This window comes from Pipra filicauda, unplaced genomic scaffold, assembly GCF_003945595.2.
Source record: "Pipra filicauda isolate LSUMZ 115617 unplaced genomic scaffold, ASM394559v2 scaffold69_size3009148_pilon, whole genome shotgun sequence".
NCBI lineage: Eukaryota > Metazoa > Chordata > Aves > Passeriformes > Pipridae > Pipra > Pipra filicauda.
The window spans coordinates 1,757,896-1,780,787 of NW_024104864.1; the positions used below are offsets into that span (position 1 = coordinate 1,757,896).

At 39.0% G+C, this 22,892-nt stretch overlaps 1 protein-coding gene across 5 annotated transcripts in view; it reads right to left on the minus strand.

Moving 5' to 3' along the window:
• The window catches only part of SPAG17 (sperm associated antigen 17), a 97,214-nt gene that overhangs the window by 15,856 nt on the left and 58,466 nt on the right, over nucleotides 1-22,892 (minus strand). For 4 of the 5 annotated variants that reach the window (XM_039388933.1, XM_039388931.1, XM_039388934.1 and 1 more), the window contains exons 23-35: nucleotides 21,946-22,059; nucleotides 19,263-19,483; nucleotides 15,244-15,364; nucleotides 13,048-13,463; nucleotides 9,230-9,359; nucleotides 7,384-7,592; nucleotides 6,951-7,095; nucleotides 5,635-5,789; nucleotides 5,047-5,223; nucleotides 3,361-3,488; nucleotides 3,073-3,203; nucleotides 1,134-1,477; nucleotides 566-748 (exon numbers count right to left, since the gene is read on the minus strand). In XM_039388933.1, coding sequence (XP_039244867.1) covers nucleotides 566-748; nucleotides 1,134-1,477; nucleotides 3,073-3,203; nucleotides 3,361-3,488; nucleotides 5,047-5,223; nucleotides 5,635-5,789; nucleotides 6,951-7,095; nucleotides 7,384-7,592; nucleotides 9,230-9,359; nucleotides 13,048-13,463; nucleotides 15,244-15,364; nucleotides 19,263-19,483; nucleotides 21,946-22,059 — 2,474 coding nt within the window. The remainder of the gene's footprint in view (nucleotides 1-565; nucleotides 749-1,133; nucleotides 1,478-3,072; nucleotides 3,204-3,360; nucleotides 3,489-5,046; nucleotides 5,224-5,634; nucleotides 5,790-6,950; nucleotides 7,096-7,383; nucleotides 7,593-9,229; nucleotides 9,360-13,047; nucleotides 13,464-15,243; nucleotides 15,365-19,262; nucleotides 19,484-21,945; nucleotides 22,060-22,892) is intronic. The other variant, XM_039388932.1, reaches the window with a different exon arrangement.

Consider the following 22,892-nt stretch of genomic DNA (forward strand, 5'->3'; position numbering starts at 1 on the left):
TACTGGATTATGTGATTATGTGACTAATACATCTGTTCTAGAACAAGCAGCTATCACAAGTATTGAGGCCATGTTGCTGAGAACGCAGCTGCGCTGGGCAGGGCACGTCTCAAGGATGAAGGACCACCGCCTCCCTAAGATCTTGCTTTATGGTGAACTTGCCACTGGCTGCCGCATGAGAGGAGCCCCAAAGAGGAGATACAAGGACTCCCTGAAACAACATCTCAGCCTTGGCCATATTGATCAACATGACTGGTCTACTCTGGCCTCCAATTGGGACACCTGGAGACGCACCATCTATAACGCTGCTGATGCTTTTGAGAACGCACGCAGAATCACTCTCAAGGAGAAAAGACAATGCAGAAAGAATCGTGTCTTGTAGAATATACCACCTAAGGAGTCTTTCTGCTGTGTATTTTGCAACTGGACATGCCTGTCTCGTATTGGCCTTTTTAACCACCAGCGCACTTGTAACAAACGTGGGTAGAGCCCTCCTCAAATCTTTGTTCGCGAAGCCCAGCCATGAATTACTTAATGGAAGAATGAATAAATGTGATTGTAGTACCTTGAGGGAAAGATGCAGCTTTTCTCTTAGTTCATCACTGAGTGGCTTATACTGGAATAGCTGACGGATTACCAGGTTATTAGGACATTTACGCACAGGTACTGGTAAGGATGACTGCTCTGCAGATCCAATGCAGAGACCCTTCCAAATACACGTTCTGACTGAGGGATCTGTGATCTTCCTCTGAACATAGAGAAGAACAAGCAAAAAGAGCAAGAAGTTACTAATATTACCGACTAAATGCAGACATCAGCAATGTGTGTCTCAGCTGAAAAGCATATGTTCTCCTTACATAATTAAGAATCTAGATAATTAAGCTGGTAGATTCCTGGGAACAATTTATCTAACCTCTTCGTCTGGCAAGATAAACTCCCCTTATAATTGCTATATCCCCTCACTGAGTGTAAAAGAAGCCCAAGGGGACTACACATTCCCTGACACAGTCTACCCCTTGCTTTGTCTGCTTAATAAACTGAACTTAACATTCCCATTGTTTAGAGTTCCTTCTCCCCACAGAGACAATCATCTATTGCTTTAACAGGAAAAGGCAGTTTTGAAACAATCATACCTCAAGAGGAGAAGATGCTTCCTCAGTCCCTGACTGAAGTTTTGGTGGAACAATATTCTCTGGTTCTGACTGAAGATTTGGTGGAACAATATTCTCTGGTTCTGACTGAAGATTTGGTGGAACAATATTCTCTGGTTCTGACTGAAGATTTGGAGGAACAATATTCTCTGGTTCTGACTGAAGATTTGGAGGAACAATATTCTCTGGTTCTGACTGAAGATTTGGAGGAACAATACTCTCTGGTTCTGACCGAAGATTTGGAGGAACAATACTCTCTGGTTCTTTCTTCATTACCCAGGGGGAGGCGTCAGTCATAGGGTGGAGGATAGTAATACTTAAAACACCTGGTTCAAAGACATATTTTACTAAGAATCAGTTCAAATTAAAAAATTATGGACAAGTGTCTCCGACCTACAGAAAAAACCACTTACCTAAGTTTAAAAAAATCTTACTATCAATCGATAAAACTTCATGTATCCATGGCAACAGATAATACAGATCACTGAGTTGATTATAGAATAGTTGGACAAGTTCAGATTACTCAGACCATGCTTAACAATAAACTGTCTATGCTACTTGCTTTGATTCTTGGGTAACAGCTCAGTTGTATACTGTGTGGAGTATCCCAAACAAGGAAGAGCAGACCACTGACCCGTGTTTACTGAATATTAATCTCAGAAGCTGTACAACATATTTAGAACATGAAAAATTCTTCACTGTATTTTATACTTCATAATCTGATCACTGGAAGCATTCCATTAGAGATGATCTATTTCTACTGTTTGGATAAATTTTAATGTTTGTCAAAATATTTTTTCCAGCCCAACTGAAAAACTAATTAACTTACTATTATCTACCCCATAGGTGGCCATCAAAATAGATATCACCACTGAGGTACTTTGTCACAATGACAGAAAATTCTGAAGCCTTGTTGTCAAGGCAAATAGAGCCAGTGAAAAGTGAAGTATGAAGTCTGGAAAATCAGATGTGCTATTATTACAAATGACTGCTGGTGGTAAGCAAGTTTTCTTGATTGGGATTTTCACTGGGTATGTATGTTCTCCATCTTTCTGATCTTTTTACCTGCTTTGTCTTCCTGGCTCCCCCAGTGCCCCTTCTTTTTCCCTTTTCCCATAGCAAAATTATTTCATTCAGTTTCTACAGTGGGGAACCGGTCATTATTGTGAATACAAGTAGATTTAAAAATGTGCAACACCTGATAAGAGTAGTAAGTGGGAAAACTGTTTCTTATGCTTATAACATAAATCTTTGTCAAAATGTCTTAGTATTTTACAGCTTGAGGCAAATTACCCTTATCATCCCCTCCATATCCAGGGCAACCATACATGCCTGTCTTTTAAAGATTACATTTTTTTGTTAGCATCTACCTGTTCTGCCACAGTGTATTTTATAGAAACACAGTATCTCCAACTAACTTTACAATGATAACCAACCATTTCAGGATGTAACTTCTTTCACTGCTACTACAAGGTGGTTGGGACCACATACTACTGGCATCTTCTATTTCAGTCATGTTTTTTCAGCTTCTTAACATGTATCCTTTTCAACAGACAGGCTAAGGGTCAACATCAGGGTATCATTGTCTTCACTGCAATATCATTAATGAAGACCGTGATACATTCATTTTTTTTTTTTATGGTAAGTACAGGAAATATCCATTTTGGTAATTTTGTTTGTGTGACTGAGAGTGGATAGAGATATGCCATTTGTTTTTTCACTTTTCTCTTAAGTGTCCTTCAGTTCAATTCTCTGCTTCCCAGAGTTCTCCCACAAACTCCTCCTTTCCCATGCTTTGCTGCCAGATGCTTTTCTGCATGGGTAAAAACATTTTCTGTCCAAATAAAGTGTTTTGAAACTTTGGACTCCACCTTTGCAATTCTTTCTATTAGTAGTCTGTCAGAAATGAAAAGTTTTCTACCTGGATGTTCTTGTACAGGATCCTGCAAGATTGCAGTGGCAGGATCACTACAGGCCTCAACCAGATATGTGTGTACATCCCGGCTCCGCAGGAGCTCAGTTCCAGAACCATCCTCATAGACAGTGAAAAACCTGTACAGCCAGACACATACATGGAACTGTATCAAGAAAATGGAGCTCCAACATGATGACATCAAATGTGCAAGAACAGAGCACTGAACAAAGGAGGAACAAATCTATAAACCCTGCACAAATACTGTGTAGTAAAGAAAAAAGATGATGAGCATACCTGGGGGCATGCTCATCATAAGTGATGGGTTTGTCAACTTCTTGGAATACTGCTGCTGAACTTCTGTCCTCCTTGTCATTAGAGCAAGTGCTGGGAACACACACATTTGTGCTGCCATCAGCCATGACCTGTAGTAGAAATGATATAAAATTACTTGAGTTACAAGATACTTTTAAAACAGTAACTGGCTGCTGAACTTTAATATGATCTAGCCAGTGAAAGGGACGGAAAAAACTTATTTCATGTTGAGCAACCTGAAACACATAGGAAGAAGAAATGAAGAGGAAAACTGAAAAGACAGTGAAAAAAGCAAAACATTTCTAGAAAGACATGCTGTATCATAAATACTAATACCACATGCTGATAATTAATAAATGCCCAAGGACTGTTACACAAAAATAGTCACTCAAGACACTGGTCAAGCCAAGTAACTGTATAGTCAAGACAGCCACTGATGTACCCCTCCCTGTGAGGTATACGTGTATCTATGCATATACACCAACACACACACAGAGATGCAAATACATAAAAGCAGGCAGGACGTCCTATTATATATGTACACAATGAGAAGCTTAGATTTGTGAGTTGTTACAACATCACATAAAAACTTATCCAGTGCAAATGAGGTCTTGAAATTAAAACAGTGGGACGAAGTAAATAAGACATTCTACTAATGGAAAACCAATGCAAACTGTTTTTGCTACAGTTGTTCTTCATGTATGCATCTTCTCATATTGAATTAATCTCATCTTTCTTACTAGAACCCATATCCTCTGAGATCACTGCTCCTAAAATACCTTCAGCTGTCCCACAGCCTCCTCAGCCTCCCTCTTTTGTTCTCTAAGTATCAGTTGAGAAAAAGCAGGATGTGCTGATGCCAATGCCAAGCAATTTCTTTGAACTGTAATGATTTTCTAGGAATTGGTATCTTTGAAATTTCTATCCTTCTAGTTTATTAGTTAAAAATTTGTAAGGGAGAGATTGACACATGACATAGATTTCTATAAGCAGTGTTTCTTCAGCCAAGTTAAAACCTATTCTAATGCACATGTCCAGAGGAACCTTAGTGTTGTTTCACAGGAATCTGGGAAAATGGTAATGATTACAGTTACAACACAGAAAAGATACTATAAGGATGTCACATTTAGAATATTTCATTAGAATCTTAATTAGAAAACAGTATGCAGCTCACAGACACATGATGTTTCCAGAACTCACAACTAAGTACTAACGTAGTGCAAAAATATGCCTTTAGTGTGAAAGGATCACAGCAAAATAGCATGACTTTAAAGACTGGATCATTCCTTTTAACTACAGTTGCTTTACCAAGGCTGGTTAGAGTGTTTCTATAGACCTTCTGAAGAGCAAATATCCTCTCTCATTTTTAATCCTCACTTGCAGAGCTGATTTTTTGATATAATACAAGTCACGCTAATTAAGGTAACTACAAGTGAGGTAAACTGTAGACCACACGTTTTATTTCAGTCTCTCCAAAAAGGGGGAAATATCAAATAAAGCAAATCCATCATTTAGTCGAGAACATATCAGAGACCTGATTCAAGAGGTTTTCCCTTCTTGCTAGCTAGGCTACTTTAAATATTACAAAGATACAATCTGATTTTGAGAGAAGTTTATAAGACAAAATTAGTTAAAATGCAGAAATTTGTTTTTTTCCATGTATTTTACCTTGAAAGTATTTCCTTCAGGATCCACCATCTCACAAATAGTACTAGAAGTGTGTTTCATAATGTATCTCCCTGCTTGTTTCTCCTCGTTCTTGCTGACGAAATCATAAACTTCATGGGTATAAATTGCTGAGCAATCTTCATCAATGAAAAGAGAGCCTGTCTTGATGGGTAAAACCTATGACAGCAAAAAGGAAGAGGTTCAGCTGAAAGATGAAAACTTTAGTTTAGAGGTACCATGAAAATGAATAATAGACACAAATCAAGAGGAGAGCTTTCAGACCTTTAATACTGAATCATCCAATTGAGAGGAACTAAAGGGACAGAAAGAAAGATGAGGTCTGGGAGGTAGACTGACCTTAGTCTCTGTAATATTTAACTTCAGGAAATTTAAGACTGTGATTTAAATATACTACACAGTTGTGAGTAAATATTTAAATATTGGCAGAGGATGAAGGGGATAGAGTCATAGGATTTGTGAAGTCTATAAAGAAGGGAGTTAAAATAGTCAAGGTGAGAGCTGCTAATGGCAGAGAACTTGGAACACAAAACTAAAATTTCACTGTCACAAACTAAAAATAATTCCCACCTGATATGTTCCCCGTGGCTTTGCTAGAATAGATGTCCCATCTCCAAAGATGGTACAACAGGTACCATCCTCACAATTTGTTATAACAGTAGCAAACTCAGGATTCTCTACTCGCACACACTTCACCTTCTTTGGGGTGGTTTTTGAGGGTTCATCTAAGAATTAATACAGAACAATGATACAGGAGCACATGAATCACGGAAATGTCTTAAGATTCAATTTGCTTTTTCTCTCATAGTGCTAGATCCTTATCTCCTCAGTACAAGACTCTCATAAACTTCATGGCATCCTTTATCACATAATTTTATGTGATTTTATAAATTTTACATAATTTATGCAAACAACACGCAACACAATTCTGGACAGTGCACTCAATACAGGAAAATTCAACAGCAAAAAATTTTTGTAGCCATCTGTGACTGGCCAGAAAAGTACACTCTAAAGTATCAAGTATGCTACTAATCATAATGATCTGGACATTTGTAACATAAAAGTTGGATCACTGAAATTCTTTGTGCCTGTAATGCAAGCTCAAAGACGTGAAGAAATTCCTATTAAATCTTGGAAAACAAATCAAACAGGTATGTTAATCTGGTCATTGCCTTCCCATTGAAGAGACAGATCAGTTCAAAGTTGTTTTGATTTTTAAAATCCCACAGGGAGACAATGTTCCTGAACATTATCTGTTAACTCAATAACACTCTTTTCCCACAGAACCAGAACTTCCCACTGTGTTTGAACAGTGCAGACGCCTACACAGTAAAAGTACACTTCATGTTAATTAAGGAGGACAGGACTTGTCTAGCAAGTGAACAAAGCATATGGAATACAACACCAGCCAGAATAAACACAGATGACCATTAGTCCCACTTATTTCAAGGAAATATAAGTTTTACTTTTCTAGGCATGGCATTTTCCACAGCCATATTCAGATATTCAGTATCTCCAAGGCTGGTGAGTCCATGGCTTCCATGGAAAATATAAGGATGCCCTGGTCGTTATATATACTTCTTCAGTTAAGACTCAAATCATCTTGCTTGCTAATATTAGGGCAGATGGAGAGAGGGCAATGGACAACTAGAACTGTGGTCTCATGATAAAGGAGGACCATGTAATTATATATATGAAAAGAAGATTTGCTTGCTTGCAACAGTACAATTTTTGCACTGAATAGGAGACAAACTAAGCCTGGACTGTACTAGTGGGCGTGTTATCTAGGCTATAGGTATAAGGTATAAGCTGCCTTTAGTATGTATTTTGACAATTTTCTGCTTCACAAGATACAGCAGAGGTAAGTGCTCCCCATTTGATTTTACCTGTTTCCTCACCACCATCTGGTACAAAACGGCATTCACATTTTTTATAAAAAGTTGTGATCCTGGTACCATCAGCATGATCTACTACTTTGCTACCATCCAGCTTCTCAACAATTATCACTTCATCATCTCGTACAGTCATAACCTGAAAGAATGAAGAAACATTCATTTATATTAGCACTGTGATACTTGTAACAGCAACAACAATAAAAAGCATCAGGCACTGAAACTCTGAAGAAGCTAGACTACTGCAACTTCATCTGTTTCAGAGACTGAGGAATCACATTTTCTTCAAAATCTATAACTTTGCCTTTGTAACAGAGTAATAAATATAACAAATAATAATTTGTTTTCAAATCGTACAACTTATATGATGGCAGCCCTGTGTCTTGGCTTAGTAGACAGTGCTATAATAACACAAAAGCAGTTATACCGTCTCATCAGCTGGGTCTGTTGCCTGATACATGAAGAGTGGCTTCAGATCCATTCTCTTTCCACCCTCAGTGCCCACTTGAATGCCTAATGGAGTTGTTGTTATCCAGGTTCCTGCCTTAGGTTCCTCAGAATTAACCAGATCCTGAACAGTATTTTCAAACAACTCATCCTTGGTTGGGTGTGACATGTTTTTGCCACTGTGTTTTCCTGCAGAAATAAAAAATTTTTGTATCAGACTTGGTATTCTCTAAGGCAAAAGATAAAATCATTGTGAGGACTGGTTTTGACAGAATTGAAAGAAGAACTATTTAACAGGCTAGAAAAAAATTACAACTCCTGTTACTTAGAGGCACGCTCCTGAACTAACCTTATTTAATGTTTCCTTAAGAACATAGAAAAAGTAAAAAGCATGCCAATGAAATCTGATTATGACAAGACTTTGGAAGGCACTATCAATGCAAAAGAAAATCTGTATGAATTACAGAAAAAAAAGGGAGCCAAAATTGTCCCATGAGCTTGAAGATTAAAGTGATAGGAATTTGATATAGCTTATTAGAATGAAATCTAATGTGAAGAATAATAAAAATTATTTCTGTTTCAGCTAAGCTTGTAACAGTAGAAGAAAAGAAAGACCTGGAGGCATCATCCATGCAGAATGATTACAAGTTATCAGCGTGAAAATATAGTGACCAAAAAGGCCAACACAATTCTATGGTGCATCAGAAGAAAAGGGATGGAAATTCCATTATGAAAGGGAATTGGAGAGATCTTATTAAGAATGTTATAGAGAATTCAGGTCTCTCATATGCAGGAAAAGAAGTTTAAACTAAGTGTAGGTAAAAGACAACAGCATAGTTCAGAGAGCAGTCTAGAAGATTTACAGTATATATCTAGCAAAAAACCCACCCAAAATACAAAAAGACATTAAACTATTCACTACAAATTTGTAGTGAATAAGAAGTGGAGAGGAAAGGTGGGGAAGGTGGAAAAGTGATAAATAAAGGATAAGGAAGAAAGGATATACACTCATTCCACATACTGAGAATGCATATTAGAAGATGGTTTGTCAGAGTTGTTCTCAAACATCTTTGCAGTTACCCTAAGGAATATCCTAAGAACAAGGACTGGACTTGACTCAAAAAGTCTCTTTTTGAGACCCTTTTCTTTTTGGCAGCAATTTTTATTCAGAAACTTTCAATAAATTACAAGTTAATATGACAGGTCATAATTGTTCTGTGTACTAAGCAGCACTGACGGATATCTCAAACTACACTCTGAGGTACGAAGTAAACATTTATTTGGCTCTTTCTCAGTCAAAGAAAATAAGGTAAGAGTGGCTATATTGCCACCAACCACAAGTCCATACAACCAGTTGATAATGACCAATCGTAGGTGCCTTGGAATACACAGAATCACAGAATATGCCAAGTTGAAAGGCACCCACAAGGATCATCGAGTCCAACTCAGCCCTGCACAGGAAAAATACAGTATCCTCTGTGAGTGAAGCATTACTTAATATAAAGACTAAAAATTGTGTAAGACAAAAGTAAGGTTTTAACACTATTGTAGTTACAAGGATTTCTCTTAAAAGATTTCGTGTTCAATCACTGATACCAATGTATCAGAGTGTATTTACTTATTAGAGTCCTAGCACGATGGAAGAAAAAGAAATCTGGAATTAGATAGAAATGATTTGCTATGAAGGTAACATAACAGTGTGCAGAAGCTGAGTACAGATAAAATTGCATTTTCATACTGGCAGAATTTTCAGACTAAAGAAATATGCCCTTTAACTATCATCAGCCCTGCTAACTTACATCTATCCAAAACCCAAAAAATATTACCTTTCTTAATCCTGGTCTCATGTAAAAGCTCTGATTCTGGTAATGGTTGTATGTTATCTGGAATTGTAGATGGTGGTAGGACAGGACCAGAGTCGGGGCTCCTACTCACTGTGCCATCAGCAAACAGAATCTACAGAAATCAAGGACATACTAAAGGTTAAAATCAATTCAAACATCGCTAGAAAATCTTAAAGAATGTGTCACAAATGCAATAATCACTAGAATGCTGTGGGTGATGGAGGGCAAAAAAGTGAAAGCTCTCAGAATGAATACAAGAAATAAAGCAGCTATCTTAAAAAGCATGAATAAAATAGACTTTTTCAGTTGGAAGGGACCTTAAATGATCATCCAGTCCAGCTGCCTGACCCCTTCAGGGTTGACCAAGTTAAAGCATGTTGTTAAGGGCACTGACCAAATGCCTCTTAAACACTGACAGGCTTGTGACATTCACCTCCCCTCTAGGAAGCCTGTTCCACTGTCTGACCCCCTCTTGGGTAAAGAAATGCTTCCTAATGCCCAGTTCAAACCTTCCCTGGAGCAGCTTTGAGCCATTGCCATATGTCCTATCAACAGATCCCAGGGAGAAAGGATCATCACCTCCCTCTCCACTTACCCTGTCAGGGAGCTGCAGAGAGCGACAAGGTTGATCCTCAGCTTTGGTCTCTCCAAAGCAGACAAGCCCAGAGCCATCAGCTGCTCCTCACAGGACACACCTGCCAGCCCTTCCACCAGCTTTGTTGCGCTCCTCTGGGAGCATTCAAGGACCTTCACACCCCTCTGGGTCTCAGAACTGCACCCAGCACTCCATGTGAGGCCACACCAATGCTGAGCACAATGGGATGTTCCTCTCCCTCTCACTGGCTCATGATGCCGTGTTTGATGCTCCCCAGGACGTGGTTTGCCCTCTGGGCTGCCTGGGCACACACTGCTGACTCACACTGAGCTGCTGCCCACCAACATCCCCAGGGCCTGCTCTGCGGGGCACTCTCCAGCCACTCCTCTCCTCATTTATACCTGTGCCTGGTGTTACTTGTCCCACTTGTAGGGTCCAAAATTTGGACTTGTTAAATTCCATCACATTAGTCATTGCCCAAAGGAGTGCTAATTGCTGCAGTTCACATATGCAATTAATTTAGACTCTATTTAGCAACAAACAGGTGTAAAAATAAACAGTAAAGATTATTCTTTGACTAAATAGTCAAAGGTTAATGACTTTTTTTTTGGTAGCAGTGATAATGCATCTGTATTGACATACTGATCTGCACTAAGGTATTCCACATGCCTAGGACTAATGTTAATTTTTTAGCCATCAAGATAGCTAACAAAAGGAAGTCTTGGTTATTTATCTACTTATAGCTGTTTTCTGAGACATACTGTCCGTTACACTCAACCCTTGACATGCATGTTCTCTGTGTGTCAGATAAAGCCACCCTAACCATCCCTGAATTAATTTATAAATATAGTACAATGTAGAAAATAAATGGACAACATATAGAAACAACTCTTGAGATTATTACTGGAAGGAATTAACCACTCCTTTTTTCAATGCTTATTATAAATAATATATTCTTGATGACTCACAGACATTAAGTTAATATTAAGAAGGAAGTACTCATAATCTGTTTATACAGAGACTACTCTAAAATCATGCTAGGCACATAAGATCTACATTTTTCTATCAGGAGACAGTATGTTGAGAATATATAGACATACAGGAGCTAGCTTCTTTGCATACTTCTGAAATGGTTATGTTTCTCAGAAATCCTGGCTGAATGATTTAGCATATAATGTAATGGCAACAAATGGTAACAAATGGAACAAATGGTAAATAACTTATACTTGGGAGTTGTGGTCTTGTGGTGGGGAGAAAAAAAAGTGTCTTTTCCCCCTGGAGTTAAAAAAAAATGGTAACCCCTGAGGGGGTGGTGTCTCTCTTGGTGTTGACCCAATCAGCGCTCCTGCAAAATTAAAACATATCACACCAAACTGGAAAAGAAGGATGATGAGGTAGTTGAAGAGGAGAGTGGCCATGTTCTGAAGCCACGAGGAGAAGGGGCAGGAGTCCCGTTGGGGGGCCACGGCCCCCCAGCCCCCGGCTGGGCTCATAGAAACTCAGAAACAGTGTTAAACTGGACCGAGGTCTGTAACTGAGAAGCTGGGAGTCTTTCTCCACTGCGAGTGGGCAGCAGGAACGGCAGCAGAGACAGCAGTGAACAGAGGCTGTGGTAGAAAGCCAAGAGATAAGAATAAGCAGCAAAGCCAGCATGCAGCCGAGCAAGAAGACACAGAGATGTCTAATGGAGAGAGAGAGAACTAAGCTCTACAGACAGAGTTTTGGGGTAAGAACTGAACCAAAAACCCCCAAAACCCCTTTTGAGACACCTCCTAGAGAGGAGGGGTGGTGGACTCCCACTTGAGGGGAGACTTGGAATGCAGCAGTACCGGAGAGAGGAGCTGAGAAGCTCAAGACGTCCTGGAAGCTGGACCGGGACAGCCAGATGGAATGTGGGGGAAGTAGCCTGCCCCCCCCCGCTGCTGCTGCCAAGCTGGCAGCCTGAGACAGAGTACAGGAGCTCTGGTAGAACTCTTGAGGCAAAGGCTTTCAACTGAAAGCTGCCTGAGACGTTCAGACTCAGAGGTAAACCCCCTGAGGAAAGGGACCGCCACGAAGACCCCTGTACTTCGCGATATGACGTGGTGAAGCGAGCCTGTCCCTGCAACCGCGGTCCATGGAAGAGAAACCTTCACTTGGAGTCGAAGGGCTGAGAGGGGTGAGAGGAGACCCCCTTGTGTGTATTGGAAAGAGATCCAACTACAACTGCTGCATTGAGGAGGAGAGACTGCTGCCCTGAAGGTGGAAAGGATCTTTCCTTCTTCCCTCCTGGACTTTTATTGGAGGGAGAAGAGATTTGATCCAATGTAAATACTGATTTATCATAGGAGAGATAGTTAAGATTATGTATATGATGTATTATAATATTTGTGATTGTAATATAATTTCCTTCCCCCCATATTGAGTCTTGTGTTGTGTCTGGAAAACCCATTTCACACTGGGGTGAGATGTGGGAGGGGGGTTTGGACTCGGGAATTGGATTTCGGGGTCTCAAACCACCACAGGTCTACTTAGACAGAAAAAAAATCCAAGAAATCAGGAATTATTTTGATACTTTCTGAATCAAAATAGATGACTCTTCTTTTCATCTGTTTGCTAACTACGTGTAGTGTCTTAGACTTTGAAAAAAAAGTGGCTTGTAGATTAATTACAGTATTTGCAAAGATGGTATCTAGCCTATAACACCTAAAATGTACCAGAATTCTAGGCAACCTAAATATATGTAAACAAAGCAGGTACTTCGATATATAGAAACATAAAGTCTTTTTTTCCTGAAAATTTAGGATACCTAAAGGTGTCTGCAGGACTGAAGAACAGTTCAGGTCTTTTCTGGATCCCACATGACTGTTTAAACTGAAAAACTACATGGATATTTTCATATTGCCAAAAACCCCAAACTAATCCACACTTTGGATGCTTAAGTCCAGGAATATAGTTCTCAAAACCCTATTCAGCAATTTCCTAATTCCAAAGTTGCCTAAAATCTTCATATGCCTAAAATTTTCATATTTAAACCTCCCTATGTGCCTTAAGTTCTGATACTGACCAAAGCAAAGAGCATTTTAGTCTTGATGTGGCTGCATAACTCAGTAGTTACTTCATTCCTTCATCTAAAAACTGGACACTTCTCTATTTCAGTAGATGAGCACACATTTAAGAGTAATCACACACACAAGCTGCTTACAATGAATTCTACTAAATATACCTGGGTAGATCCATCCATCAGGTACTTCATGACAGTTCCTTGCCTAGTGATGACTCTTGACACCTCTTGTTCTGTTTGCCTTGCCACAGGTGTATAAAGCTGGGAGTTCTTTACCTTTTGGGGATAACTCTGTCTAACCAGAATTTCCAGAGTAGGCTGCTTGGCCTTTTTTCTTTCAGTGTCTTTGTGCTCTATTTCACCTTCTGAAACCTCATGCTCCTTCTCTCCACTTTCCATAACCTCTTCCTCCTTTGCTTCATCTGCTTTGGCCTCACTTTCCTTAACCTCTTCCTCCTTTGCTTCATCTGCTTTGGCCTCATTTTCCTCAACCTCTTCCTCCTTTGCTTCATCTGCTTTGGCCTCACTTTCCTTTACCACCTCTTTCTCTTCAGTGGTAGTGGCTTCATCTTTCAAATCTGAAAACAAACTTTGCATTACTTAATACTGCATAGCACACATTCAAACAGGGCTAAACAGCCAGCATCATGGTGTCTACAGAAGGTATGCAATTCCAGGCGAGTAAGACTAACCCTCCTTGGCTTACTTGGTCATCCACAGAGTAAGAGACAGACTCCAAATTCAGAGAAAAATTCAAAACAGTCACCTACTCAGAAATTCTGCATCCTCCTGTGAAGGTGGCTGTCTTTCCAAATGAAAACAAGGGAAATATGAAGATGGATTTATTATGGGTGCTGAACTTTTGGAAGACTCACATTAGGTGAGAGGAATTTCCTAACTGCCATAAAGGTGAAAAAAAGTTACTGAGTTTCACCAAGTTTGAATTTGTATAGAAACCTAAGTTATATATTTTGTCTACTTGAACAAGTTAGTTTTTTAGCTTAAATTGTGGCAGTGTTGAATATACCAATAGGTATAATTATGGTAATTGTGTCAAGAGACTACATGTATGTGTTTGTAATTCCTCTGTTCACCTCAATTATTCAGCATTTCATCTTATGCTCCTTGCCAAACTATGTATATTTGAAAACGCTCTATATGTTCTTTACTTCATACCAGATTAGTCAGAGCACATTTTCTGGATTGTACAATTTTTTTGTACAGAGGTATTAAATCACATCTGTATGTGGCTGTATTTAAAACTGACTAGATGACAAAAAAAAATCACATTTATCTGCTTCAAAACCTAATGGCATGACTGAAACCCCCCAAGATTTACTAGAGTTTACAGCATGCAAAAATTAACCTCATGCTGATTTTCAAAAACGGTAGAAAACAGAAGTATTGCAGAAGGACATGTTAGGCACAGAAACCTCTAAGTATTTATATACCACATCAGTCTGCTAAAGGAAATTCAGTAAGGGCAGAAAGACTTATTATGAGTGTCTCCTGTCTATGTGCTGGATGGCCTAAATCAAAGGACTTCTGTGAAATAATTCCTGTTTGAAACTGATTGTATCTTTTAGAAAGGCAACAAAAAACCTGATTGTAAAATATCCAGTAGCAGAGAGTCAATCATACCCTGGGTTAGTTTTGTTAATCATTCTTACCATTAATAAATGAGTATATCTTAAATCTAGTATAAAGTACTACTTTTCAGTTTCAAGCCCCTGAAAACTGTAATACTTTTATATGCTGTGTTTACAAGCTATCACCAAAATTCTCTTTCCTTGTACTTCCAGGCTGGCACCAGTTACCCCTTTGACCTTTTCTTTGGTCACTAAATTGAGTTCTCTGGTGAAATGAGCTCACTATAAGATACATCTTCTGATGCTTTAATCATTCTTGTCACTCTTCCCCAAAATATTAAAATTTTGTCTTCTGAACTTAAGTACATACACTTCCAAAGGAGGTGCAGATACAGATAATGCAACTATCTTCCTGTTATTACTCAAGATTCCTCAATATATATGCATTTATTAACTGCATTAGATAATTTTTCTTTAGTATTCTATTCTACATGCATATTCAACTGATTATCCAACATGACTCGCAAGGGCATTTTAGGGTTACTGCTTCCCTGCCCTTAATCTTTTATGTCCAACAACTTGTGATGCTAGATTTTATATTTGTTTGAAAAAACCTCACACTATTTATGTTGCAAATACTATTAAAACAGACATTATGACAGACCTAGCATGTTAAAAAAATCACAGTTACATCTAAATCCGCTAATGAAGAAATAAATAGTTTTAACTTCTTTTAAATTCCTTACTTTGCAGTGGCTCAGAAACTAACCTTCAAAGCTTTCACCAAGGAAACTTAATACAAGTCCATTGGGACAGGAGACATTCAAACTCGGAAAAGCAAGAACATCTGATATCTCTTGTATTTGGGGAGCTGGTTCTTCCATTTCCATCTACAGAATGAAACATGAATTAGTTTTATTCCACATTTTAAAAGAGTAAAGAAAAAAATTAGACCACAGATTTCAGTTGTAACAATATATTGTTTAAAAAATGTGCTGTCTACCACTTATTTAACATTTTGAGTGGTTTTAGACTCTGAAGTGGAAACATTAGGTTATTGTATTTGATTATGCTCTCTTCTTTCATTCACCTTGAAGAACAACTCTTCCTAAGTTTATTCATTTTACTGAGTCATTTTGCTATCTTATGCATAGCATCAAGATGGGATGACAATAAACAGATAATGTGAAGCAGAAGAGTGTGAAATAATTACTGAAGTTGCATATCACCTATTTTACCCATAATCATTAAAAGGGCACAAAAGGTTAGCAGAGCTGTATTTCCAATCTGCTGCAAATACAGCACTGACTCAAGAAGGGGACAGGAAGGAAGGTTTGACAGTCAAAATGTGTAATTCTCTTTGCACTGCTCTGCAGTGGAAACTCTTCTGATGACTAGAAAAGATGAGGTTGACCTAAGGAATGTCTGAAGGCCCTGGAACATTTGTGAAAAAATACAACAACAGATTCTTAAATGTCATCCCCTCAAAAACCTATGTGACAATGGACTACACTATGCCAGCAGTCATAAGATGAAAACAGTTTTGGATTGTAGACAGAGGTAACAGAGAGAATTTGTCCTGGTATTACCCCATATACTTGCTTTTTAGGAATATAACTATAGGGGGGAAAAGGCAGATATTTTTCCACGTGTTTTTCAGCATAAAGAATGCCATACATTTGTGATTACTTTACATAATATTACTGGGTAATAAAGCCTACTCTCGATACCCTAAGATTGTAGTCACAGGATCATGAGGTAGAAGTCACAGAACAGGACACAAGTAACAGTCAGTTGTCATCTACTTCTCCTTGTTTTAATGGTAAAAAACCCAGAGAACTTCTAATGTAACCTATTTAAAAAATTTCCAGGGTTGGAGGTTTCCTGGTAAACTGTTCCAGTACTTTACCTTGATTAACCTTACTGACATTTTTGTCCTGGTTAACTTGAATAAATATTAGAGAAAACTAGTTTACTTCTGATTATTTCTGCTGATTATATGGGCTAGCTTATAAGAGATGATGGTGTCCTTTTAGCTCTTTACAGAAGAAGGCTATTCTGTCTCTCAACTCTAGAACAAACAAACCCAAACCAAGTCTTTTAAACTTTTCCCACCAGTCAAGTTTTCTAGACCTCTAATCCTCATGCTTTCCTTAAAACTCTCAGTGTGGCCCATATTTTTCTTGCAGTGTAGTATCCGTAACTGCAATATGTCAACTGAGACCCTACCACACCTGAGTGGAAAATAACTTCATATATTTAGCAGGCTATACTCCCCTTTATTCACCTCAATGTGGTCTTTGCCTTTCTCACAGGAAGATGGCATTGTTGACTTATGCATAGCCTGTGATCCATGGCAACTCTCAGACCTTTCGCTATAGAACTGTGCAGTGGGTTTCTGTGACTGGGTTTTAGTAGCGGGGGCGGGGGGTACAGGGGAGGCTTCTGTCAGAAGCTGCTAGAAGCTTCCCTGTCCAGTGGAGCCAATGCCAGCTAGCTCCAGGATGGAATTCCTGCTGCTGGCCAAGGCCAAGCCAATCAGGAGTGATACTAATGCCTCCGTGATAACATATTTAAGAACAGAAGGTTGTGGCGCAGAAAGAATTCCAGCCAGGGAAGAGCGGAGTGAGAACATGGTAACAACAATGTAGACACCAAGGTCAGTGCAGAAGGAGGGGGAGGAGGTGCTCCAGGCACGGGAGCTGAGGCCCCTGCAGCCCGTGGTGCAGACCATGGTGGGGCAGCTGTGCAGCCCATGGAGGACCATCGGGGTGCAGAGACCCACCTGCAGCCCCTGGAGGAGCCCATGCTGGAGCAGGTGGATGCATGAAGGAGGCTGTGACCCCATGGGAGGCCCAAGATGGAGCAGGGTCCTGCTGGAGACCTGCAGCCCATGGAGAGGGAAGCCCACGCTGGAGCAGGTTTTTCCTGGGTAGGACTTGTGGCCCTGTGGGGGACCCACACTGGTACAGCTCATCTGTGAAGGACTGCACCCATGGAGAAGTGACCCACGGGACAGCAGTTTGGGAAGAACTATTGCCCATGGGATGGACTCACCGGAGAGGTGCATCAAGGACTGTCTCCCATGGGAGGGACCCCACAGGAGCACGGGAAGGACTCCTCTCTTTGAGCAGTGGCAGAAACAACAGCTGACTGTAACCCCCATTTCCCGTCCACCTGCACTGCTGGGGGAGAGGAGGGAGAACATGGAAGGAAGGAGGGGTGGAGGGAAGGTGTTTTTAAGATTGTTTTATTTTTCACTCTTTGGCTCTTATCTTGTTAGTAACAAATTTAAATAATATCCCCACTTTGAGTCTGTTTTGCCCATGAAGGTAATCAGTAACTGACCTCTCCCAGCTGTAATCTCAACTCATGAATCCTTAGCTGGTTTTTCTTTTTTTTTCTGTCCTCTGTTCAGTTGCAGAGGGAGAGTGAGAGAGTGGCTTTAGTGGGTACCTGGTATCTGGCCAGGGTTAACCCACTACAAACTGACAGAACTGTTATCCATTCTGTAGATACATGTTCATTATTTATATGTAATTGTAGAACCTACCACTTTGATTCTTATTGAATTGCATTCCATTTTACAGACTGTGTCCATGTGAATTTATCAAGTCCGTTTTGGATTCTAATCCTGTTCTCCAAAATACTTGCAGACTCACAGACAGGTGCTGTACGCACTAATATGGGAACTCTTTATCCAAAGTAATTCTAAACCAAACCGGTAAAAGCCTTTTGGCTTAGAAGTCTTCCTGACCGATTTTTAACGATAGGACTATTTGTTTCTATAGGTTTCATTTCTGCCACACAATTACTGTATGTTATACTGAGTGCTGGCAACTCCTTATATCACTTCCCATGCTCATGCTCTTTAAATAACTAGCTAGACTTTTGAAATTAGGTAAGAAGCACTTTTTGTGGATATGCACAGAATCCATGTTGAAACAAGAGGCACAGCATTACTTCATCCACTAGATATTAGATACTATTTCACAACAGAAATTCAGAATCTGCTTTTAAAATGTCATTCATCCTTTCCAAAACCTGCACTGTGACAGAAGTACTTCACTTACAGGTAAAAGTAACTTCCTCAAATTGCTGGTCCCTGGCTTGTTATTGGCTGCTAAGACCAAATTACAGAGCAAGGTTTTGAAAAACTGTCTCCACTAATTTACCGTTTGGTTAGACTTTCCAACACAGGTTTTGGAAAGCACAGAAAAATTCTGCTTGTTTAAACTAAAAATTCAGCAGTTCTTGTGAGTGAGATATTAATAACCATTGAATGGTTTGGGTGGAAAGGACCTTAAAGACCATCACATTCCAACCTCCCTGCCATGGACAGGGACACCTTTCACTAGACCAGGTTGCTCAAAGCCCCATCCGACCTCGCCTTGAACATTTCCAGGGATGGGGCATCAACAACTTCTCTAGGCAACCTGTTCCAGTGCCTCACCAGCTCTCTCAATCTGTCTTTGCAGGAGAGGTCTTCTGATCATCTGCAGTGTAAGAGCTGTAACTGTAAAGCCAAAATTGACAAAAGTACGTGGACCATGGAAGACAGACTGCTTCACACCATGCAGTCATAGAGGCTAGCTTCATTAACAGCTGCCAATATGTACCATCTGAGAACAATTGAAAGAGTAAAAGATATCCTTAGAAGCACCACAAACTGTTAGGAATTTGTAACGGCACAGGCTCAAAGCCCTCTGAGAAGAATATATGCTTCTTTTACATAAGGTCATGTATTTGAATTTTTGTTTGTTTCTTTTCATTGGATAATTCTCTCACCTTTACTTCTTCTTGCTGTACCAGGTCATCAGACGATGAAGGGTCTATTTTGCTACGGTTTGCTTTTGTAGAAGGCTGAGATTTTCCTGACTTTTGTTTGTCGGACTTATCTTTTTTTCCCAAAGCTGGTGTAATGGGAGCCACTTCTGTCGGAATTATGGTCGGAATATGAACAGAAGGGATGTCCAGAATTCTTGCTAAGATATCACCGTTTTCATCATCTAAGGAAGGGAAAAGCAATTTTTTTAATGCAATTAAGTTTCATAAATGTAGATGGCCACATTTTATTTTTAAAAAGATTTTGTACACTAAATTTTACCTTAGAAATAATAACCTCAGTGGGGGAGTTTATTATTTCAGATAGAGAGACTGAATATATAAAACTGTTTAGAAAATCTTTCCACTGACTGACAATTTATTAGCCTAAAAGACATCTTGAAACTATTGTTTCTCACAAGTTGTCACTTGGTCATCACCTCAAAAATAAAAAAATACAAGTTTAAAAATACCCTTTTACATCCAGAATACTTAGATGGAAACATTCTGAGTCTAGTATCTAGTAACTGATGGTTGTTGTTATGCTTTATCATGGGCTGATCCAGCACTGACCGACTCCAGCAACCTTGCACTACATACATCGATTTTGCTATAATTATTCAGAAAGATTCTGATGATCTAGACTTAGTAAGACTCTTGCAATTCTTAAAGGCCAAGCATTAGAACAGCCTGCTAACCACATTAACAAGAAGTAATCACGTTGCCTTTCAAAATAGTTTCTTGAAAATAAAATTAATATAAAGTTAGATTTTCAGTAAAACATTTTTGTTTCAACTAACTGACACTTTTCTTTAACCAGCCTTCATGTTCGCTTTCAGATAACACTACTTCCCAGAGTGTTAAATTTAGGAACAGAGGCTGTTACAGGCTCTTGATCTCTTAAGAAATTTCACCTACTTCTTTACTCTGGTTGCCCTGAAAAATGAGAACATGGTATCTGAGGGTAACAGTGAAAAAAAGTGGATTATCAAGACTGAAAGTGTCTTTAGAAAACTTGAGAGAGATGGTAAATTCCAGAGGCCTGTCTGACTAAGGAAGGTTTCCTTCCTTTTGCACGCACATTCAGATTTCTAGCACTTGGAATAGTGCTCTTTTAATTTTGTCGAGGCACAAAGAACAAGTGCAGAGGTTCTACAGTACCCCGAATTGAAAGCCCTGCAAGTGCTCAAGTGGCACCAGATTGTCAAAGAGATGAGGGCCTTATTTCTAACTGAAATGTAAGGTGGTCTGAAGCTAAATTTTCGTAATGCTGGAGAAAACAAAGAATAATTCAGAACTTAAAGAAATGAATTTAACTAAGAAATAAAAAAGATGCAAAAAGTTGGTAAAACAGCTTGAGGCCTTTTGTCACCTTAGGTTCCCTAAGAGGAAGATAAAACACATAAAAAGTAAAAAAAAGTAAGAAAAGTGAGAGTTAAAGAGGTTCCAGAAAACTATTTCAGTACTGCAGGGAAAAAGAGTAGTTTCCACCCAATTCAACCAACCAGTGGAGAGAAACTACAGAATTCATGGTATACCATTCGGCATTAGTGACGGATGGCACGTGAGAATTATCTAAGACAGAACATTTCTGGTCAGTATTATTCTCAGCACTTACGATACAAAGACCCAGGGGAATTTGGCATAAGCAAGTGATCATAGAAAAACTCCAAACAATCAAAGAATGTCAGTTATCAGTGCTCTAAAGCTCAACATGGCAAGGATTATTCTAATGTAGAATAGGATGATTATGGCAGATACGAAAAAGCCTAAACATCACACCTGACATGTAGGTGTTTAATTAGACATGTCTCTCTTTTATGTCAAAATCCAAGTTTTGCGGTCCACTACATTGTGAATGTTCTCTTGGCCCAAGTTTAAAATGTCTTTTTTTAGTAATTAATTTGTAAAATATATTTAAATAATTAAAACTGAGTGTACAGTTGAATGGTTTGCCACAGTTCACACAAAGATGCATTCAATTAAATGTTTTCATATTTTAAGAGCTGAAAACTTCTGGGATTCTTTTCTGATCAGAGAAGGGTTTCACTTTTACCCATATAATGGTTTCAGTGGCCTTTCAAATGCAATGGAAACAAAAAGCTCTTGGTAAAAGCAGACGCTATTTTCACTGCGGTTTTCTGAAGCAATTGCTTCCAGTTGCTGAATGTGTTTATTGAAAGGCTGAGAGAAATCCCTCATTATGGTTGCACAACTGTAACTTAAAGTCCAACTCCTAAAGTAAAATGAAAGTTCCATAATCACCTATATAAGTTTACAAAAATATTATTTCTTGGAAAACCAAGAAGACTCCTCAGCAAATCACATTTTCTTTGGCTCAAATTAATTGGCTGATTTTGCTGGGCTACTTAATAACAATACTTGCAAGTTTCTCCCTGCACTGCTCTGTTTTCACAGCAAGCAAAAATGCATGGAAAACTCCTTCCATTTTGAAAATTGAATCACAGAATATTCTTGACAATGTAATCTTGAGCCTTGCTGAAAATTCCCTACCACGTAGTAACAGCCGCTCAGAAAGGCAGAACTGCATACAACAAATTATTTCGTTAAGGAGTGCATGAGGAAAAAAAAGAAAAAAAAATCCCGCTATGGTTCTCAAATATCGTCTTCTATTTGCTTACTTTACCTGCTGTCTTCCCTGTAGGTCCATAATAGCTTAGGGACAGCTGGATTCCATTTTCCAAGGTGGCTGAAAAAGATCCAAACTTGCTCACAGCTTTCTTTTGATTTTTTATTTTTCCTTTAATAAAAAAAAATAATATTAAAGATAGTAATGCACACCAGAACCACCTGACCTGCAAACCAATGGCTGATGTGAACAGTGAAACCTTAATGTGGATGACTAACCTGTAAAACAGACTAATTAGGACGGGGAAAACTATCATTCCATTCATAGGGTAGTATATAATAGCAATTTTTGTACAACACATCTGTGGGTTTTTTAATCTAGGAATAGCATTCTAATTAGCTAGGTGCACGAAAACAGTTTAAAAGCAACAACCAGTGAAAAGTCATACTGAACTTAAGCAGTGAAAGAACTTAAAATTATGGATCCTTGTTTCTTGACTGACAAGAATGCTAAACTGTTAATTTCTATCACATGTGACCTATGAACTAATAAAAGTGACTGTCTCTCACATATTGTCACAGGAACAGGACCTGGACTTCAGTGATCCACGTGGATCCCTTCAAACTCAGGATATTCTGATTCTATGACTGTACTTTGAGGATAAAGCAAAAGAAAGGACAAGAGTTGAGAAATTAGATCCAAAGATGTATCTGGCATTTGTAAAAGTGGATCAGGAGACAAGCTCACTTAGAGGTGCAGACCACGATGTCATGCGATGAGTATGTTATTCATGAAAATCACATAAACTATGCAAGAACATCTCCCAGACACTGGACCCTACCTTGCTCTAGTTCAACTCCTACTGCCTTAAAGAAATGTTCTGTTGGTAAGAAGAAAACCTTGGGATTTCCCATATGGGGAACAGCTTCTTAAAACTGTGAGGAGCAGCAGAGAATACTACAAAAGAAGGTTAGGGTAGGCACCTAACACCTAGCCATCTCCCA